Source organism: Stegodyphus dumicola, chromosome 10 (assembly GCF_044657685.1).
Source record: "Stegodyphus dumicola isolate Sdum_Otavi_A_Nest chromosome 10, ASM4465768v1".
Taxonomy (NCBI): domain Eukaryota; kingdom Metazoa; phylum Arthropoda; class Arachnida; order Araneae; family Eresidae; genus Stegodyphus; species Stegodyphus dumicola.
The window spans coordinates 33384732-33400550 of NC_140777.1; the positions used below are offsets into that span (position 1 = coordinate 33384732).

A 15819-nucleotide genomic window follows, 5' to 3' on the forward strand; every position below is an offset into this window, starting at 1 on the left:
TGTGCGTCTACATTTTTTTTTCTCTGCATTTGCTGATATTAGATGACAAATTTTTGAGATGTTGAAAAAAATTATTAACTGACCCTGTTTATGAGTCCAGCCCCAGTATATTCTTGTGGAGCGGTGCTGTAGAACCAGTCAATGTCCGACTTGATGAAACTCTTGGCTACAGCGGGGATATCCGACACCTTTGGCGGAGATTTACCAGCCTCGAGTAATAGTACCGTCACGCAAGGTTTCTCAGATAAACGGGCCGCCAACACAGATCCGGCTGAACCACCACCCACTGAAAGAAAAATCAAACCTCCGCCTTAAGTAATATATCTAAAATACCTATACACGCTTCAGAATTACGATTGTTGTACTTCTCACATTTTACGAGAATAAGTCTGGCAACAACTGTAGTGATAACTATGGCTACAGAATTTGTTGCGCGAGTTTTAAAAAAAAAGTTAATTTAAAAAAAGGGATTTTTAGGGCTGCATTAAGAAATTGACTTCTAGTTTGGATGAAATGAAATCTACTGCGGATATTAGGCAGAATTCTCAGTTTTCTCCGTTTCAGAAAATGAAGAATCCTATGTCTAAGTTTGCCGTATTTAAATTACAAAAGTTTTCTCAAGTTTAGAAAAAATACGCTGGGCTTATTCTTGATGTACAGATAAGTGAAATTTTATGTTATTGTGGTTGCATACAATCTGCAAATATAATTGTGAATAGAATTATCTTAAATACTTTCAAAAGTCTGGAATAGTATTTTAATTTGTAGATGTTAAGTATACATTCTATATCGGAGCCTGCAGTCAGGTGTGAAAAGTACGAATTTTTACTCACGACAACAGTATATCCTACTATTTCGCAACTAGAGAAAACCTGCATATACAGCAGAATTCCGAATATCTAAGGTTGAAAAATTAATATTATGACTCGAGAAATAAACGAAATTCTTGCATAAAGAACATGTTGTCCAATTTTTTCTTATATTTATTCACATCACATCTTATACAAAAACATATTAGATTGAAATAATCCAGGTGTAATTAATCCAAGAAAAGAAAATAATAAACCTACCTAGTAAGCAAAAATATCCGTTACATTAGAAGTCTAAAGACTTGTATTTATAAACATTTATCGCATGGAAAAGAATTCAGACGACAGTCATCTGTCTGGTCTCATGATCATTTTATTTTTAACAACTTGCCTCCCCCCACAACCATAGGGTGTTTCATCAGACTTTATATATAGACAGTATACATTCATACTACAAAACCACTCGAGTTCTAGACAAAGGAAACAAAAGATCTCTATCTATAAATAACTGGGAATTAAATGGAACATTAGACAATGTAAATATAACATGATCCAAATTCAAAAAACAATATTCAAATTTTTTCTAAAATTATTCAGTGGCCCCTAAGATAGCATACCGTGACACTATGAACTTAAGCACATTTTTAATTATCAAATTCATGCTTGGAAGCTACTAGGACTAAAAATTTTAACAGAATATTTCGAAAACTAACAAGCAGCCATAAAAAAATATAATCACAATACATATTTGTAAATTAACACTGAAGGTTAAACTTCAATTCTGAAGTTCTAAATTGTATAAAGTACAGGATGTCTAATAACCGGTGATTCGGTTTTTACCTTGCAAGCCCTCACCTTGCCAGGAAATACTACCCAATCTTCAAAAATTGCGGGGTTAGTTCTCCTTAACTAAAACTACATCATTAAATTCGGGAACATTATTCTTAACCAAGCTCGAATGGGCAGATCTTAAATTCAATAAATACTAATTTTTCTACCTGAACCAAAAGGAATTCATTAATTTTTCGCAATAATTATAGACCTTTATCAAAGACTTCCTGGGTGAAAATTTTTAATCAAGATGAAGTCTCACGGAAGACAACGCTGATATTCTTTTTCCTAAAAGGAAATGTGCTAGAGTTAAAGCATGTGGTTCATCTAACTCACTACCAAGATAGCAAATTGGCCGAGAGTTAATCATCCGTTCAATCTCGAGAAGAACAGTTCGCAACTGCTCAGTGGTCAGAGATGACTTTCCAAAGGTCTTCCGTCGAGCAACTTTCAAGGAACGCACCATCCGTTCATAAAAGCCTCCCCACCAGGTTACTCTTTCCACAGTATATTTCTACTTAATTACGTTAGCAGTGTAATTTTTTTTACTTCTGGATGTTTCATTACTGACCAAATTTATTTCATCTTAAGTTCAGCACGTCTGAAAGTATATGCATTATCAGAAAAGGTCAACGAACACAAGCCTCTTCGAGATATAAAAACGTCGGAAGGCAAGCAAAATGCGTCTGCCGTCATATTACTAACTAGTTTCATATGATTACTTCTTTTTAAATGCACAGGTTATCAATAGAATATATTGTTTGTATTTACTATGTTTCACAAACAACGGACCATCATAATCGATCCCAATAACTGTAAATGGGACTGATTTTTCCACTCGTACAGCTGGTAATAGAACAACCATCTGGTCTCCTGCAGAAATGCTGAATCTTCTGCAAATAACACATTTGCTTAGAACAAATTTTATAACTTTTCTGGCCTTTAGTATCCAGAATGTTTCTGTTACTAGCGTGTGAGATACGCCGGAATGAAATACTTTATTACATGATTCCCAAATCAGTAATTCAGTGAATTTAGATTTTGACGATAGTATTTTCTTCTCAGATATATTTTACAAATGTTCACAATATCACGCAGTAATAATCAGTAGTTATACTTTAAACTACTAAAAACGTTAGACAGAACGCAAAGCACAAAGAAAGCTAATCCGATCAACAGTAACAACAGCAGCCAACTAAACAACTGAGCTGAGATGTCTTTCACCAGTTTTTAAAGCTTTTACTCGATCGCGAGAGATTTCGAGTAATTTCTTTGCTTCTCGAGATTTCTGGAAACCAACAAGAGGATGGAATTATGATTACAGCTAACAAAGTAGACAATTATATTTATTCAAATTAAATATAAATTACCGAGATAAAATTTTATTCAATATTAATTGCACCTGCTCCAGTATTTTTACTTTTCTGGCATAGCTCCCCCTTAAAACTCCTCTCGCGCTGCTTTGCACGAAGAAATAAAACAATTTTAATTATAATTCTACTAACATTAGCCATCTAAATGCAAAATTCGTAACACTACCCCCCTTCCCAAAGACTGCAGGTCTCGAGCAGTACAGTCCCCGGACAGGAAGCCATACTTGCAACTAAAGCAACAATGCAATAATAAACATTACAGTGCAATAACAAACAACGTAAACAACAATGGCAATAAATAACATAAAGCAAATCAAATACTAAATCAATAATAAGTACACAAATTTACAAATTTAGAAACAAAAAGGGCCATGGTCTTATACTCTTTACATCACGTACACTGCGTACTATGGCCATACTAAGAAGCTAGCTTATGGTAATGAACGACTTTGGGATTAGAATTCAATGACTTACGGATCCGAACTACGAAGTCGTTCAGCCTGTTTAGGACTGTGTACGGACCATCCCAAGGTGAGTGTGGTTTAGAACAGAGTCCTTTCCACCGAGTCGGATTCCACAATCACATCTTGTCTCATTCGTTGAATCGATGCCCACTAGCTCTTGTGACGTATCGGGTCTTTATCTTCTCCGTCGCCAAGTTGACTCTCTCTCGTGCAAATCTGCGCATCACTTCAAACCGAGCTTGGAGACCTTGTATGTATTCTTTAGGCGATAAAGGTGCATCCGAAGGGCGAGCAAACAAAAGATCACAAGGCAAACGAATGTCACGACGGAAGAGCATCTGAGATGGGGAATAGCCTGTAGTCTCGTGAATAGCACTTTTCGGTAAGCCAGTAAAACCAAGGGTAACTTTTTGTTCCAGTTTTTGTTGGTTTCTGGAAACCACTAAGGAAAGGTTATTATGGATGGTTCGATTAAACTTTTCTACCATGCCGTCCAAATGAGGATGTAAAGGTGTTGTTTGGGTTTTGTCAATGCCGAGTAGATTGCAGAATTCTTTAAATACAGCCGAGGTAAAATTCCTTCCCTGATCGGATCGTAACTGTAGAGGCACTCCGAACCTGGAAATCCAATGCTGTGTCGTTACCTCTGCTACTGTGACAGCCTCTTGATCAGGAATAGGATATGCTTCAGGCCAGTTGGTGAAATAATCAATGACAACGAGGATGTATTTGTTGCCATCAGCAGTTCGTGGCAGAGGTCCCAAGATGTTAAAGGCGATACGTTCAAAAGGTTCTCCAACATTGTAACTTTGCAGTTTGCCTTGCCTGAGTTTCTTTGGTCTTATCCGACCCGAACAGGCATCGCAAGATCGACATCACTTTTGCACGTCACCTTTTGCGTTACTCCAATAGAAGAACTCTCGAACTTATAAATTCCTGAGGTAATTGTTTTAATGTAATTAGTAAAAGGAAATGAGCGTAATTTCCGGATGCAACTTCCATAGAATTTAAATTTCTTATACTAATTTCTCTTTTTTCATACAAATACCTAAGTACTAGGAGATTTGAAGAAAACTTAACTGGTCCAATTTCTAATAGTTTACTCATGAAACAACTAATCAAGTGTTCTTGTTTACCGTATCGCTCCTTTAACAAATTCAAACAAGATTTATAATTTTCTTCTGAAAATGCGAATCCCGAAATAATTTTGTAAGCATCACCCGAAAGAAATGGTTGCAGATATATGAACTTGCCAACATTACTTAATGACTCATTAGAGTCAACTTCACTTGAGAAACTATTAAATAATTCTTGAAATAAACCAGAATCGCCATTAAAAGCGGGAATGCGTAATTTAGGCAAATTGATAGATGATGATGTATTGCGAATATTCGATTCCAAACGTTAACATTTTGAGAAGATTTAAAATATTCAGTTTCATAACCTTTTTAATTTAATTTTGATTTTGAATTTAACATTACTTGTAGATTCATTATACTCGAGTTAGCTTTGAATTTCCCTTTCGATCATTGTACTATCATGAATTAGGTCTTCGATTTTCAAAATTAAAGTTAGAAGTTCATTCTGTTTTGCTTGTAAACTTTAACAAAAATTCCGACAAATTCTCCTGAACGCTTTCATCTTTATTAACATCAAGGCTATCAAAATATAGTCAATTCTATTAACTAATTTCGTGGAAGCACTTCTAATGACTTTCCTCTTGGACTTCAACCTGTCAAGAAATTCCATTTTATACACGCAACAAAATTTAAAGTGATAGTAATTGAATTGATAAGTAAACTCTTAAATTACAAATTTACGATACCTGCAATCCAAGAGTTCAAGAACTATCCGGAAGCAACCCGAAAGAAATAATCCTAGGTTCGCGGGTTTCGTAGCGGAATGAAAAAAATAATATTATATCACTAGAGAAATTAAGGAGATTCTCGCATGAAGAACACGTTGTCCAATTTTTTCTTACTTTTATTCACATCACATCTTATACAAAAACATATTAGATTTAAATAATCCAAGTGTAATTAATCCGAGAAAAGAAAATAATAAACTAACTTAGTAAGCAAAAATATCCGTTACATTAGAATTGTAAAGATTTGTTTTTATAAACATTTATCGCAAGACCTATCAAGAAAAAGAATTCAGACGATTACAAACGCATGGTTGTCAGATCGCATGATCATTTTATTTTTAACAAATGTAATTAGGACCATAACCACCTCAGATAATTAGAAACTCGGTTAACAGAAACTAAACCTCACATATACAGTTTGTAGAACATAATTCTGTATCATAGCAGGATAAGCCGAAAATTTCCGGATTTGCTTTTCATAATTCTCTTTTGCATCCGCTGTATTGGTTTTAAGCGGCGTCGCAGGCTCATCTTATTTGCATAAACTGAACTCATAATTATTTATATTTCGCATGCTAAACAACCCGAGTGGCCATAGTCTCTGGCCAGTCGTGAAACTTCTTTTTTGGTGTTGGAATTTCGCTATAATGTACTCTTTATAAAGAGATCCAATTTTTTTAAATAGGAGTTAGGAATCCCAGAGAACATTAACAGGAACATTAACATCGTCAGGAACATTAACTCACCTATGATGTAGTCGTAGCTGCTTTTTATTTCATTTGTCGTTTTAGGAGCGTGCCTCTGTCCAGCCATAGACAGTAGAATTATGGAAAGAAATTGGGAAGCCGCATATGGCGTAGGATAAGAAGCTTCCACAGCCAGATTGTAACTCATCCTGAACTAAAAAAATCGAAACTTTATTTTAATACAAACAGACTTCAGAAAATAAATAAAACTTCAATTTAATTCTTAAAATATCAGTTCAGTGTCTGAAATATATCGTAAGTTGATATTATTACAGTACAAATTATTCGAACCTGTCAAAAATTTAGTTTTTTTATAATGAGAAGTAACGAATATATAACAAATGATGCGTAACCTAAAACATTCCGAATTTATGTTTTTAAATAACGAGAAAAATTTATGTAAAAAAAGCTTACGGTTTACCGAAACAAAAACTCATCTATAATTATTTCCACTTGAGGAAGGAATTCTTAATGTATAATAATGCTAGCTAATGTTCATAAAATAAGCTTCTTTGAACGAATGGAATCTGACCTGCTTACTGATGAGATACTAGACTCATTTCTCATCATACGCCATTAAGAATTTTCAGAACGCTTCTTTTGATGGGATATGAGTCTTAAGCAGATGCAGGGCTAAGTATTCTTGCTTTATGTCAAGTGTGTGCGGCACCTATTTGCTTAATTTTACTGCTTTTTCTCTTGACGCAGATGCAAAACGATAGTTTCATCAACCCTCCTGAAGCTTTTACATACAAAGGAGGAATTGTTAGCGAGATTGCACTGGTCAGATCAGCATTATTATTAACAAATGTTCTTTCGAACCATGGCGTATCTTCTGGAAAACAATCAAATCCACGGCCTGACTAACGATAGTTCGAGTCCTAAACAAAGAGTTCTTTGAAATGCAACTAATTTTTTTTTTTTTTCCTTGAAAGAAAACACTTGAAAGAAAACAAGATCATGAAAAGTTATAGAATGATTTGTAGCTCTTTAATAATTGGACTTGCAGGTCCAACTATTACCTTCCTAATAACTAGACTCAGAGCCTTGCGGCTCTAGTTGCTAATCTGTCTCTACCGGAGAGGAAATTTTTAAAACGAACTCTGTGTAGTCCGATTTTCTATACATCGTTTTAAAATGCAATACTAATTTTTCGGCTTGTCTCAGAAGCGTTTGTACCGAGTTTATATATGTAAAATAAACACAGTCATACTGTAATGTTATTGTTCGCATACGCCGTTCTAAAACATAAACATAAGAACATGGTGGTACAAAATATCGACATCGAAAATAAAGCGGTTCATACACTTCGCAGTTTAAAACATCGTTTTCGAAAATATTATGGTAAAGCTGAAGCACCTACAAATCATCGCATGACGACAACATCGCACACATGCGTTTTTCAGGTTTTAAAAGTTGTAAATGAATATTCGCATAAAGATTTGAAAACGCAAGAAATGTTAACAATACTGTAAGAATAAAGAGAAACAGAACAAGATATAATTTTTTACAAAACAGTATTAGATTAACAAACCTAAAAGAAGGTAATCTGATAATTAATTAAGGTAATCTCATGCAGTTATCTTTCTTTTTCTAAATATTTCTAGGCTGTATTTTACACGAAAAGTTGTAAATAAAACTTTATAAAAAAGATTAATTTATTAATAACCTTTGTTAGTTGCTTAAAGTGTCATTCATGTTCTACTCATTTTAAGTTTTTAGATGCTTAAGTTTCTTACTTTTTTAGCAAACGTTTATTAGTTCATTCAAAAATATGAAATACGAGTATAAAAGTAAATATATCCCTCTTTTCTTTCTTTCGCTCCCATATCATTATGCGAAAATGTATTTACAGCTTTTAAGACCTGACAAATGAATGTGTGCGATGTTATCGTCATGCGATGATTTGTATGTACTTATTTTTTACCGCGATATTTTTGATGACGGTATTTTTAAACTGCGAAGTTATTGGAGCAGCATTATTTTCAACCACTATATTTTGTACACGATGTTTTAGAATGCGATGTTTTCTCTTTGCTTTCTTTTCTCTCACGATGTTTTATACCTCGACGTTTTAGCTTTGTATTGTTTTCGGACACAGACTTAACCTATGAATTGTTCGATGTCTGTTCGATTCATTTATTTACTTTCATAAACAATTATACTGGCTCTTACTATTATATATTAATTATACTGGCGTACATGTCTGAAAAGCGATAGAGCTCTTTTGACTCTTCATAGCAATTCCTAAAACAAGAGCATATTATCATATGACGTTAGAAATGCCCTTAGCGAAGTTGTTCTAAAAATTTTAGAATGTTACGCTCATTACCTTACATTATGTTATCATTCATTTCCTTCAGAAAATATTGCCAAAGCGCAAAATATAAGTTTTTAATTCATTTTTCTCATAGTATCACGCATGTTCAGTTCTGGGAGTGTTGCTATTGGGCAAAACGTACGATCTTTAATTTTAATCAACATATTGTTATGAATTTTGTACTTAAATAGATATTTTTAGAAGAAATGTAATTAAAATTGTAGTATATCCCTGTACAATGACGCGCGAGACAAATTTTAAGAGAAAGCTATGCCAGAAAATTACAAATACAGGAGCACGTGCATTTAAATTTGAATAAATGGTTATCTCGTTAATTTGTAATGAAACTGAATAAATGTAATTGACCACTGTGTTAGCTGTAACCATAATTACATCCTCTTACTGCTTTCCAGAAATCTCAAGAAGCATAAATTGCTAGAAATTTCTCGCGACAGCTTGAAAACCATAAAAGGCCGGAGAGAAAGGGGCGTCTCAATTAAGTTGCTTAGTTACTATTATTACGAGTTGCTTAGTTCCGCATGAAGTGCGATATCAGATTTAGCTTTCTTTTTAGATATGCGTTGCATTAGGTTGTATTTTAACGTTTTAGTAGTTTGAAGAATAACTATTGATGCGTGATATTGTGAACACTTGTACGAATATCTCTGAGGAAAATTCCAGCGTTCTGATATATTTCTTTCGATAAGAATACATTTTATTAACTTATTATCGGATTTGTGCATTCAGTCTATTACGAACCCGTAAGCACGTAACAATATTATTATTCGGTAAAGAGTATCTTGAAATCAATAAATCCATTTCTTCATAATTCAAATATTTTATTTCATGTTTCATCATTAATATGAATATTCTAATTAATATTCACTAAGATATTTAATTTTTAAATATATATAATTTACAATTTTTATGAAAATTTGCACTGTAATCTAATTATTAAAAGATGATTTTGACTACATATATTATGTAACTATCTAATTTTTATTGAACTGTTAAGAAATTAGAATTAAATTTAATGTTATTTGACTTAATTTAATGTTATTTGACTACTGTTATTTGACTGAAAAAAGAACAAGCGATCCGAATAATTGGAATTCTATATAACTGGTTTCTTAGTGTTTTAATAATCAGTGTACAATAATCAATGAATAGGCACTTACCTGGTGCAAAGCTTCGAAAAATTAAACATATTTGAAGGCTTGTGAAACAGCTTTTTCCAAAAACATTTTGGGTTAAATAGTTTCTCAGATAAGAGCATGAAACGATCAAGTGATGTTCCATAAAACATGTTCCGACAACTAAGGCACTGCAAAACTGCTCTACAACAAAACTGTTTCAAATAAAGCTTCGCAGAGCAAAAATATGACGTGCAAAGATAATTTCATAACTTTTGTTTCTAGTTAATAGCAGCTAAAACTGTATCATTATTTTTTTTTTATAAAGTGCCCGAATAATTTTCAAATTTCAAATTATTTTTCATCATTCTTTGCGAACAAACTACGTAAGACCTAATCGCTCATTCTTCTCTCTCGCACAAAGTTTTCCAAACTGCCTTCCGCGGAACTTATCAAAATTTGAAACGATTTTCGAGTACAGTGTCAACCGTAAAATTAATCGTATAAAATAATTAATTAGACATTTTTCTATTGTTACTTAAAATGTTATCAGATAAATTCATTTTTACAATCTCTGTCATTAAACAATGAAGAATATGCTTGTTTGTATGTAGATAGGTATGTATTTTCTTCACATTCTGGGAAAACGGCGTCTTCTAGAACCATCAAATTTGGAACATAATCCTTCATCCGAACATATGCACCTCAAGACTAATTTTGACTTTCGAATTTATTTTTTATTCAAGTTCTGACGAATTTAATTAAATTTTGATTTTCAGACTCAACGATTTAAAAACAGTGCGTTGTCGATCGGGAAAGCTTAAAATATTTATGTTTCAGATTTAATCAAAAAACTTAGCGATTTAAAAAAAATTGCGTTGCATTCGGCGAAATGTCAGGTAGTTGCCTTTTAAATTTAATTAACAAACTCAGCGATTTAAGAAAAATAAATTGTCATTGTCCGAAGTGATACATTTTAACTTCCGTGGGCTAGTTTGTTGCCTCGGCAAATCATTAAATGTTTACTTTTCAAATTTATCCCGTCTTTCATTGAATAAAAACTAACCAGTTTAAAATCAATAAATGCATTTTTAATCTTTAGTATTCTTAATTACGAGCTAGAATAGTGAAATTATACTAGCTGGACTCATTAAACCATTATTTGTATTTCTTTTTTATAATAACTATTTTAGGCTGCTTCCAGAGCAAGCGACTAGTATAAAGAAATAATGATAATCTTTTCATTTTCGTACGTAATGTCTACGTAACAGTATTACATTTATTTCAATGCTTCTTTAACTTCTTTCTCTTTCACTTTTGTTTCTTTCTTTTCACTTTTCTCAAGAAGGTATAAGAATTCTACATACAAACTGTAATTTTATGGATTTGCTGGACCGACAAAATTTGAAAGCTAAGTAAAATTAATTTTGTTTTGACATTGGATAAGTCTTTAATGGATTTTAAAATTTTTAGGGCTACAGGTATCTAGCTTATATTAACTTACCGCGATAATGATCATCCATTCAAAAAGTCAAATCTTACCAACGGATGTAACAAAAAGTCTTAATTAATTTTACTATCATGTGGCTTTGCAAATAATTAATTTTCAGGGAGCTGCCTTTCAGTAGGACATAAAATCTTTAAATTACCTTTCAGATTATAATTTATTGAACTGACAATTTACAAACAAACAGATCGATTTTAACACGTTCCCTGCCGCGCTAAACTTTCCGTTCAAGCCATTTGGTATTATCATTGTAAAATGAAGAATTTTTTAAAAATTCATTATGCAGTCAATTATGGGTTTCTTAATACTACTGCTGATGCCCTCATTTAATCGTGGGGCGTATTGGCATAGTAATGTTCAGCCAGGTATTTGTTAAACTAATTCCTAGAAAAATAAATTTATTGGTTTGTTGTGTTATGCATGTTAAACTATACAACCTTTCCTTGATAATTATGATTTTTGCGCTATTTTAATTATTGTAAGGCATACGACAGAAACAAAATAATACAAATGTAAAGTGTAAGCATACGCCCCACACGGCTTGAACGGGAAGTCTTCAAAAAACAGTCTGGCAGGGAACGTGTTAAATTAAGTGAAAGAGAAACCTTAGTTTAGATTAAATTTTTAATAAAATTCTCTTAATTTCTAGGACGATCAAACATCTTCTCTTCATCAAGAGCAATAAAAATTTTTGAAAAGGTGGATATTTTGATATTGTTAATATGCATTTGGGCACTGAACTATTTAGCATTATTACCAGTAGCTCAAGTATTTCTGTTATAGATACTCATACATAGAAAAAAAGTATCAAGAATAGAAAGGGGAAATTCTTTGTTACTTACTTGAAATTCGAGACCTCAATCTAAGTAAGCCACCCAGGTGTCTGAAATATATAGTATTCTGATAAGCTTCAACCATAAAACACACAGCTATTTTTAAAAGAAAGCATTTACTAGTATTCCGCATTCAGCATTTTATTGCTTCATTAAAGATTCACCAGATGAAGCAATTTTCTTTCATGTAGGAGGATTTTACTATCAAAACAGAACACGTCTCCTCAATTCAATAAAAATTCAATAAAAGAATTCAATAAAGATGCATCTGATGCCCTTTAAAGGTAAAACTAAATCTTCTGGCGTATATGTTGTTGCCACAGTTGCTACGAGCTATTTTTAGCTCTCTTTTTGGTTAAAGGAATGAAATAAAGGTTGAAATGCTATTTCTGAATTTTAAAATTGTGCTGTAGCAGCTGTGTCAACTATAGAATAATATTCAGATATTCATTTTCTGACATTTAAGTTGCATATTGCTTCTTTATATTCAAATACTATTATTAAGGTGTGGTTGTTTCTAATACGCAAAATTCCTGGGGTTAGGTTTTACAAATATGACAAAGCACACGAGAGCTATCTGCCTAAGTGGAGGGATACCTTCGTGAAGGACTTTAGAAGGAAAAGAGTTGGACTTCGAAACGCATATCACCGTATTCGAAAAAAATCAACAAATCCATCGATACCGGTCCGATCTTCGTACGACAATAATCAGCGGAATTATTAATTAAAAACGGCGAAAACGTTACTTCATTTTTCGGAGTGGCAACTGTCTCGGAATTAGATGAGATAAAAATACTTTCTGCAAAGCGCCGGGGGGGGGGACAATTGCTTCCGCTCCAGATTTGTGATGGCGAAAGGTCACGTGTCAATATCTTTTTTCTTAAATAACTATGGAACGGTGCTGAGTTGGAATTCGAGACAGGTATCTTCGAATTCTAAAAAATTCTGCGAATCCATTGATACCATTCTCATCTTCGTAGGACTTTAATCTGCTGATATATTAATTAAAAACTGTGAAAACGCTAATTTTTATGCTCATTTTTCTTGAACGGCCGGAAATAAAAATCAAGGTTAATATTCTGAAGTTGAAGCACGCGATTGCATGTTAACTCACTGTATTTTGAAAATATTTCGTTAATGTAGGTATTTTAAATAAACTGCTGCTTTTTGCAATTTTTTTTATGTCTGGTGAGGATAATTGCGGCGGTAGGTTATTTCCACATTATTTCTTTTATTGATATTGTGTAAAAGTTGTTATATTACATTAAATTTAAATGATGACGTTCTTGAAGTTGTACAACTTTAATTAGCTGAGATATTAATTAAATAAACCTGAAAGCGCTATTTCTTTTAAATATGTTATTATTTTTTGGAATAATAAATTATTTTTTTCGAATAATATATTTTTTCATGGCTTTAGATACATCCACTTAATTTACATATCCTGTTTGAATTTAAATGATATTGTAAATTAATTCGCAGCAAAAATAATAATTATCTTTTTTTACAATTAAAATTTAATTGAATATTAGCTTTATACGAATAGAGAATATTTCTTAAACTCAAATTTCATTCCTTGCAGCAATGGCGCAAGAGTTATTTAAATTTGATTTAACTGTATTCTTGTGAAACAATTTTTTTGTAATTTTGTGCGGATTCTGTTGATGTTTAAAAAAATGAATTTTCATAAAGAATATTCTCTTGGAATAATAAACCCGAAAATATTCGTGATTATATTTCGTACAACGGCCCATTAGCGGCTGAGTCGCTGAACACTGGTAGTTCGGTCCAACTTTCGAATCACGGCGCAAGGACTGCCTGCATGGGTGTTTTCGTGCTTTTCCACATGTGTATTGTGTATGCAAGATATTGGGGGCGCATACATTAATAAAGCGGGCGCAGCCTGCGCAATACCACTGAACACTGGTAGTTCGGATCAACTTTCGAATTCTGGCGAGCGGGCTGGCAGCATGAGTGTTTTCGTAATTTTACGCAAGTGTATCGTGTTTGGAGTATCTTCTGGATGAATACGTGAATATAATGCTGAAAACTGGTAGTTCGGTCCAACTTTCGAATCCCGGCAAGCGGGCTGACAGCATGTGTGTTTTCAAAATTTTCTGCATTTTTAACGTTTATGAAGTATCTTGTGGATGCACACGTGGATAAGGCGGGCGCAGAACACTGGTAGTTCGATCCAAATTTCGAAAACCGACGAATAGGCTGGCTGCATAGGTGTTTTCGTAATTTTACGCATGTGTATCGAGTACGCAGTATCTTCTCCATGCATATGTGAATAATACGGGTGCAGCCCGCGCAAATCCGCTGAACACAGGTAGTTGGGTCCAACTTTCGAATCCCGGCGAGCGGGCTGGCTCCATGGGTGTGTTCGTGATTTTCCGCATGTGCAACGTATATGCAGTATCCTGTGGATGCATACGTGAATAAAGCGGGCACAGCACGGGTAAAATCGCTGAACGCTGGTAGTTCTGTCCAAATTTCGAATTCCGGAAGACGGGCTGGCTGCTTGGGTGTGATTATTCCGTGATTTTCCGCATGTGTATCGTGTATGCAGTATTTTATGCCTGCATACCTTAATGAAGAGGGCGCACCCCAGGTAAAATCGATGTACACCAGTAGTTCGGTCCAACTTTCAAATCGCGGTGAGCGGGCTCCTTGCATGGGTGTTTTGGTGATTTTCCGCATGTGTATAGTGTATGCAGTATTTTCTGGATGCATAGGTGAATAAAGCGGGCGCGGCCCGCTGAACACTGGTAGTTTGGTCTAACTTTCGTATACCCGCGAAAGGGCTGGCTGCATGGGTGGTTTCGTGATTTTAGCCATATGTATCATGTATGCAGTATCCGCTGACCATATGTATCATGTATGAAATCCGCTGACCACTGGTAGTTCGGTCCAACTTTCCAATCCCGGCGAGCGGGCTGAGTGCCTAAGTGTTTTCGTGATTTTCCGCATGTGTATCATGTATGCAGGATGGTTCTTCAGGATGGATATGTGAATAAAGCGGACGCAGCCCGCTCAAAACCTCTAAACACCGGTAGTTCGCTCGAACTTTCGATCCCGGCGAACGGTCTGTCCAACTTTCAAATAAAGGCCAATAACAGCGGGCTTCGGCCCGCTCAGCTGGCGGGCTTGCCCGCTAGTCTATACTATTAAAATCTGTGTGCCTCTGTCTGTTTGTGTGTTTGTAACATCATCTCCTCGGGAACGGCTGGGTGTAGAGCTTAGCGGAAGGTACCGTTGGATTGAGAATGCCCGTGGCTCGCCGGATTGACCATCGGCATCTTCGTGCGACTTTAATTAGCCGAGATATTAATTAAAAACTGATTTTCTCCCTACATTTCCCTACGTTTTGCACTTTCTTTCACGGGTTTCCCCTATTTTAGGGATTTGGCCGAGTGCCAAATTCGTTTTTCTCGAATATCTGCGGAACGGCTCCGAGTTGCGATTCGAAACGCATATCCCCGTATTCGAAAAAAATCAACGAATCCATCGATACCGGTCCCATCTTCGTACGACAATAATCGGCGGAGTTATTAATTAAAAACTGCGAAAACGTTATTTCATTTTTCGGAGTGGCAACCGTCTCGGAATTAGCTGAGATAAAATTGCTTTTTCGAAAGCGCCGGGGGGATGACAATTGCTTCCGCTCGAGATTTGTGCTGGGGAAAGGTCACGTGTCAATTTCTTTTTTCTTAAATATCTATGGAACGGCGCTGAGTTGGAATTCGAGGCAGGTGTCTGCGGATTCCAAAAAATTCTACGAATCCAATGATACCATTCTCATCTTCGTAGGACGTTCATCAGCTGAGATATTAATTAAAAACTGTGAAAACGCTAATTTTCGGGCTCATTTTTCCGATTGCAACAGTTTCTTGAATCGCCGCAGATACAAATCAAGGTTATATTCTAAAGTTG

General features: G+C 34.6%; 1 protein-coding gene across 1 annotated transcript in view; it reads right to left on the reverse strand.

Annotated features, from left to right (window-relative positions):
* Positions 1-12131, reverse strand: part of LOC118198201 (glucose dehydrogenase [FAD, quinone]-like) — a 76606-nt gene extending 64475 nt beyond the window's left edge. The window contains exons 1-3 of the mRNA XM_085824859.1: positions 11893-12131; positions 6091-6244; positions 84-286 (exon numbers count right to left, since the gene is read on the reverse strand). Coding sequence (XP_085680985.1) covers positions 84-286; positions 6091-6238 — 351 coding nt within the window. The 5' untranslated portion in view covers positions 6239-6244; positions 11893-12131. The remainder of the gene's footprint in view (positions 1-83; positions 287-6090; positions 6245-11892) is intronic.
* Between the last annotated feature and the right edge of the window lie 3688 nt (positions 12132-15819).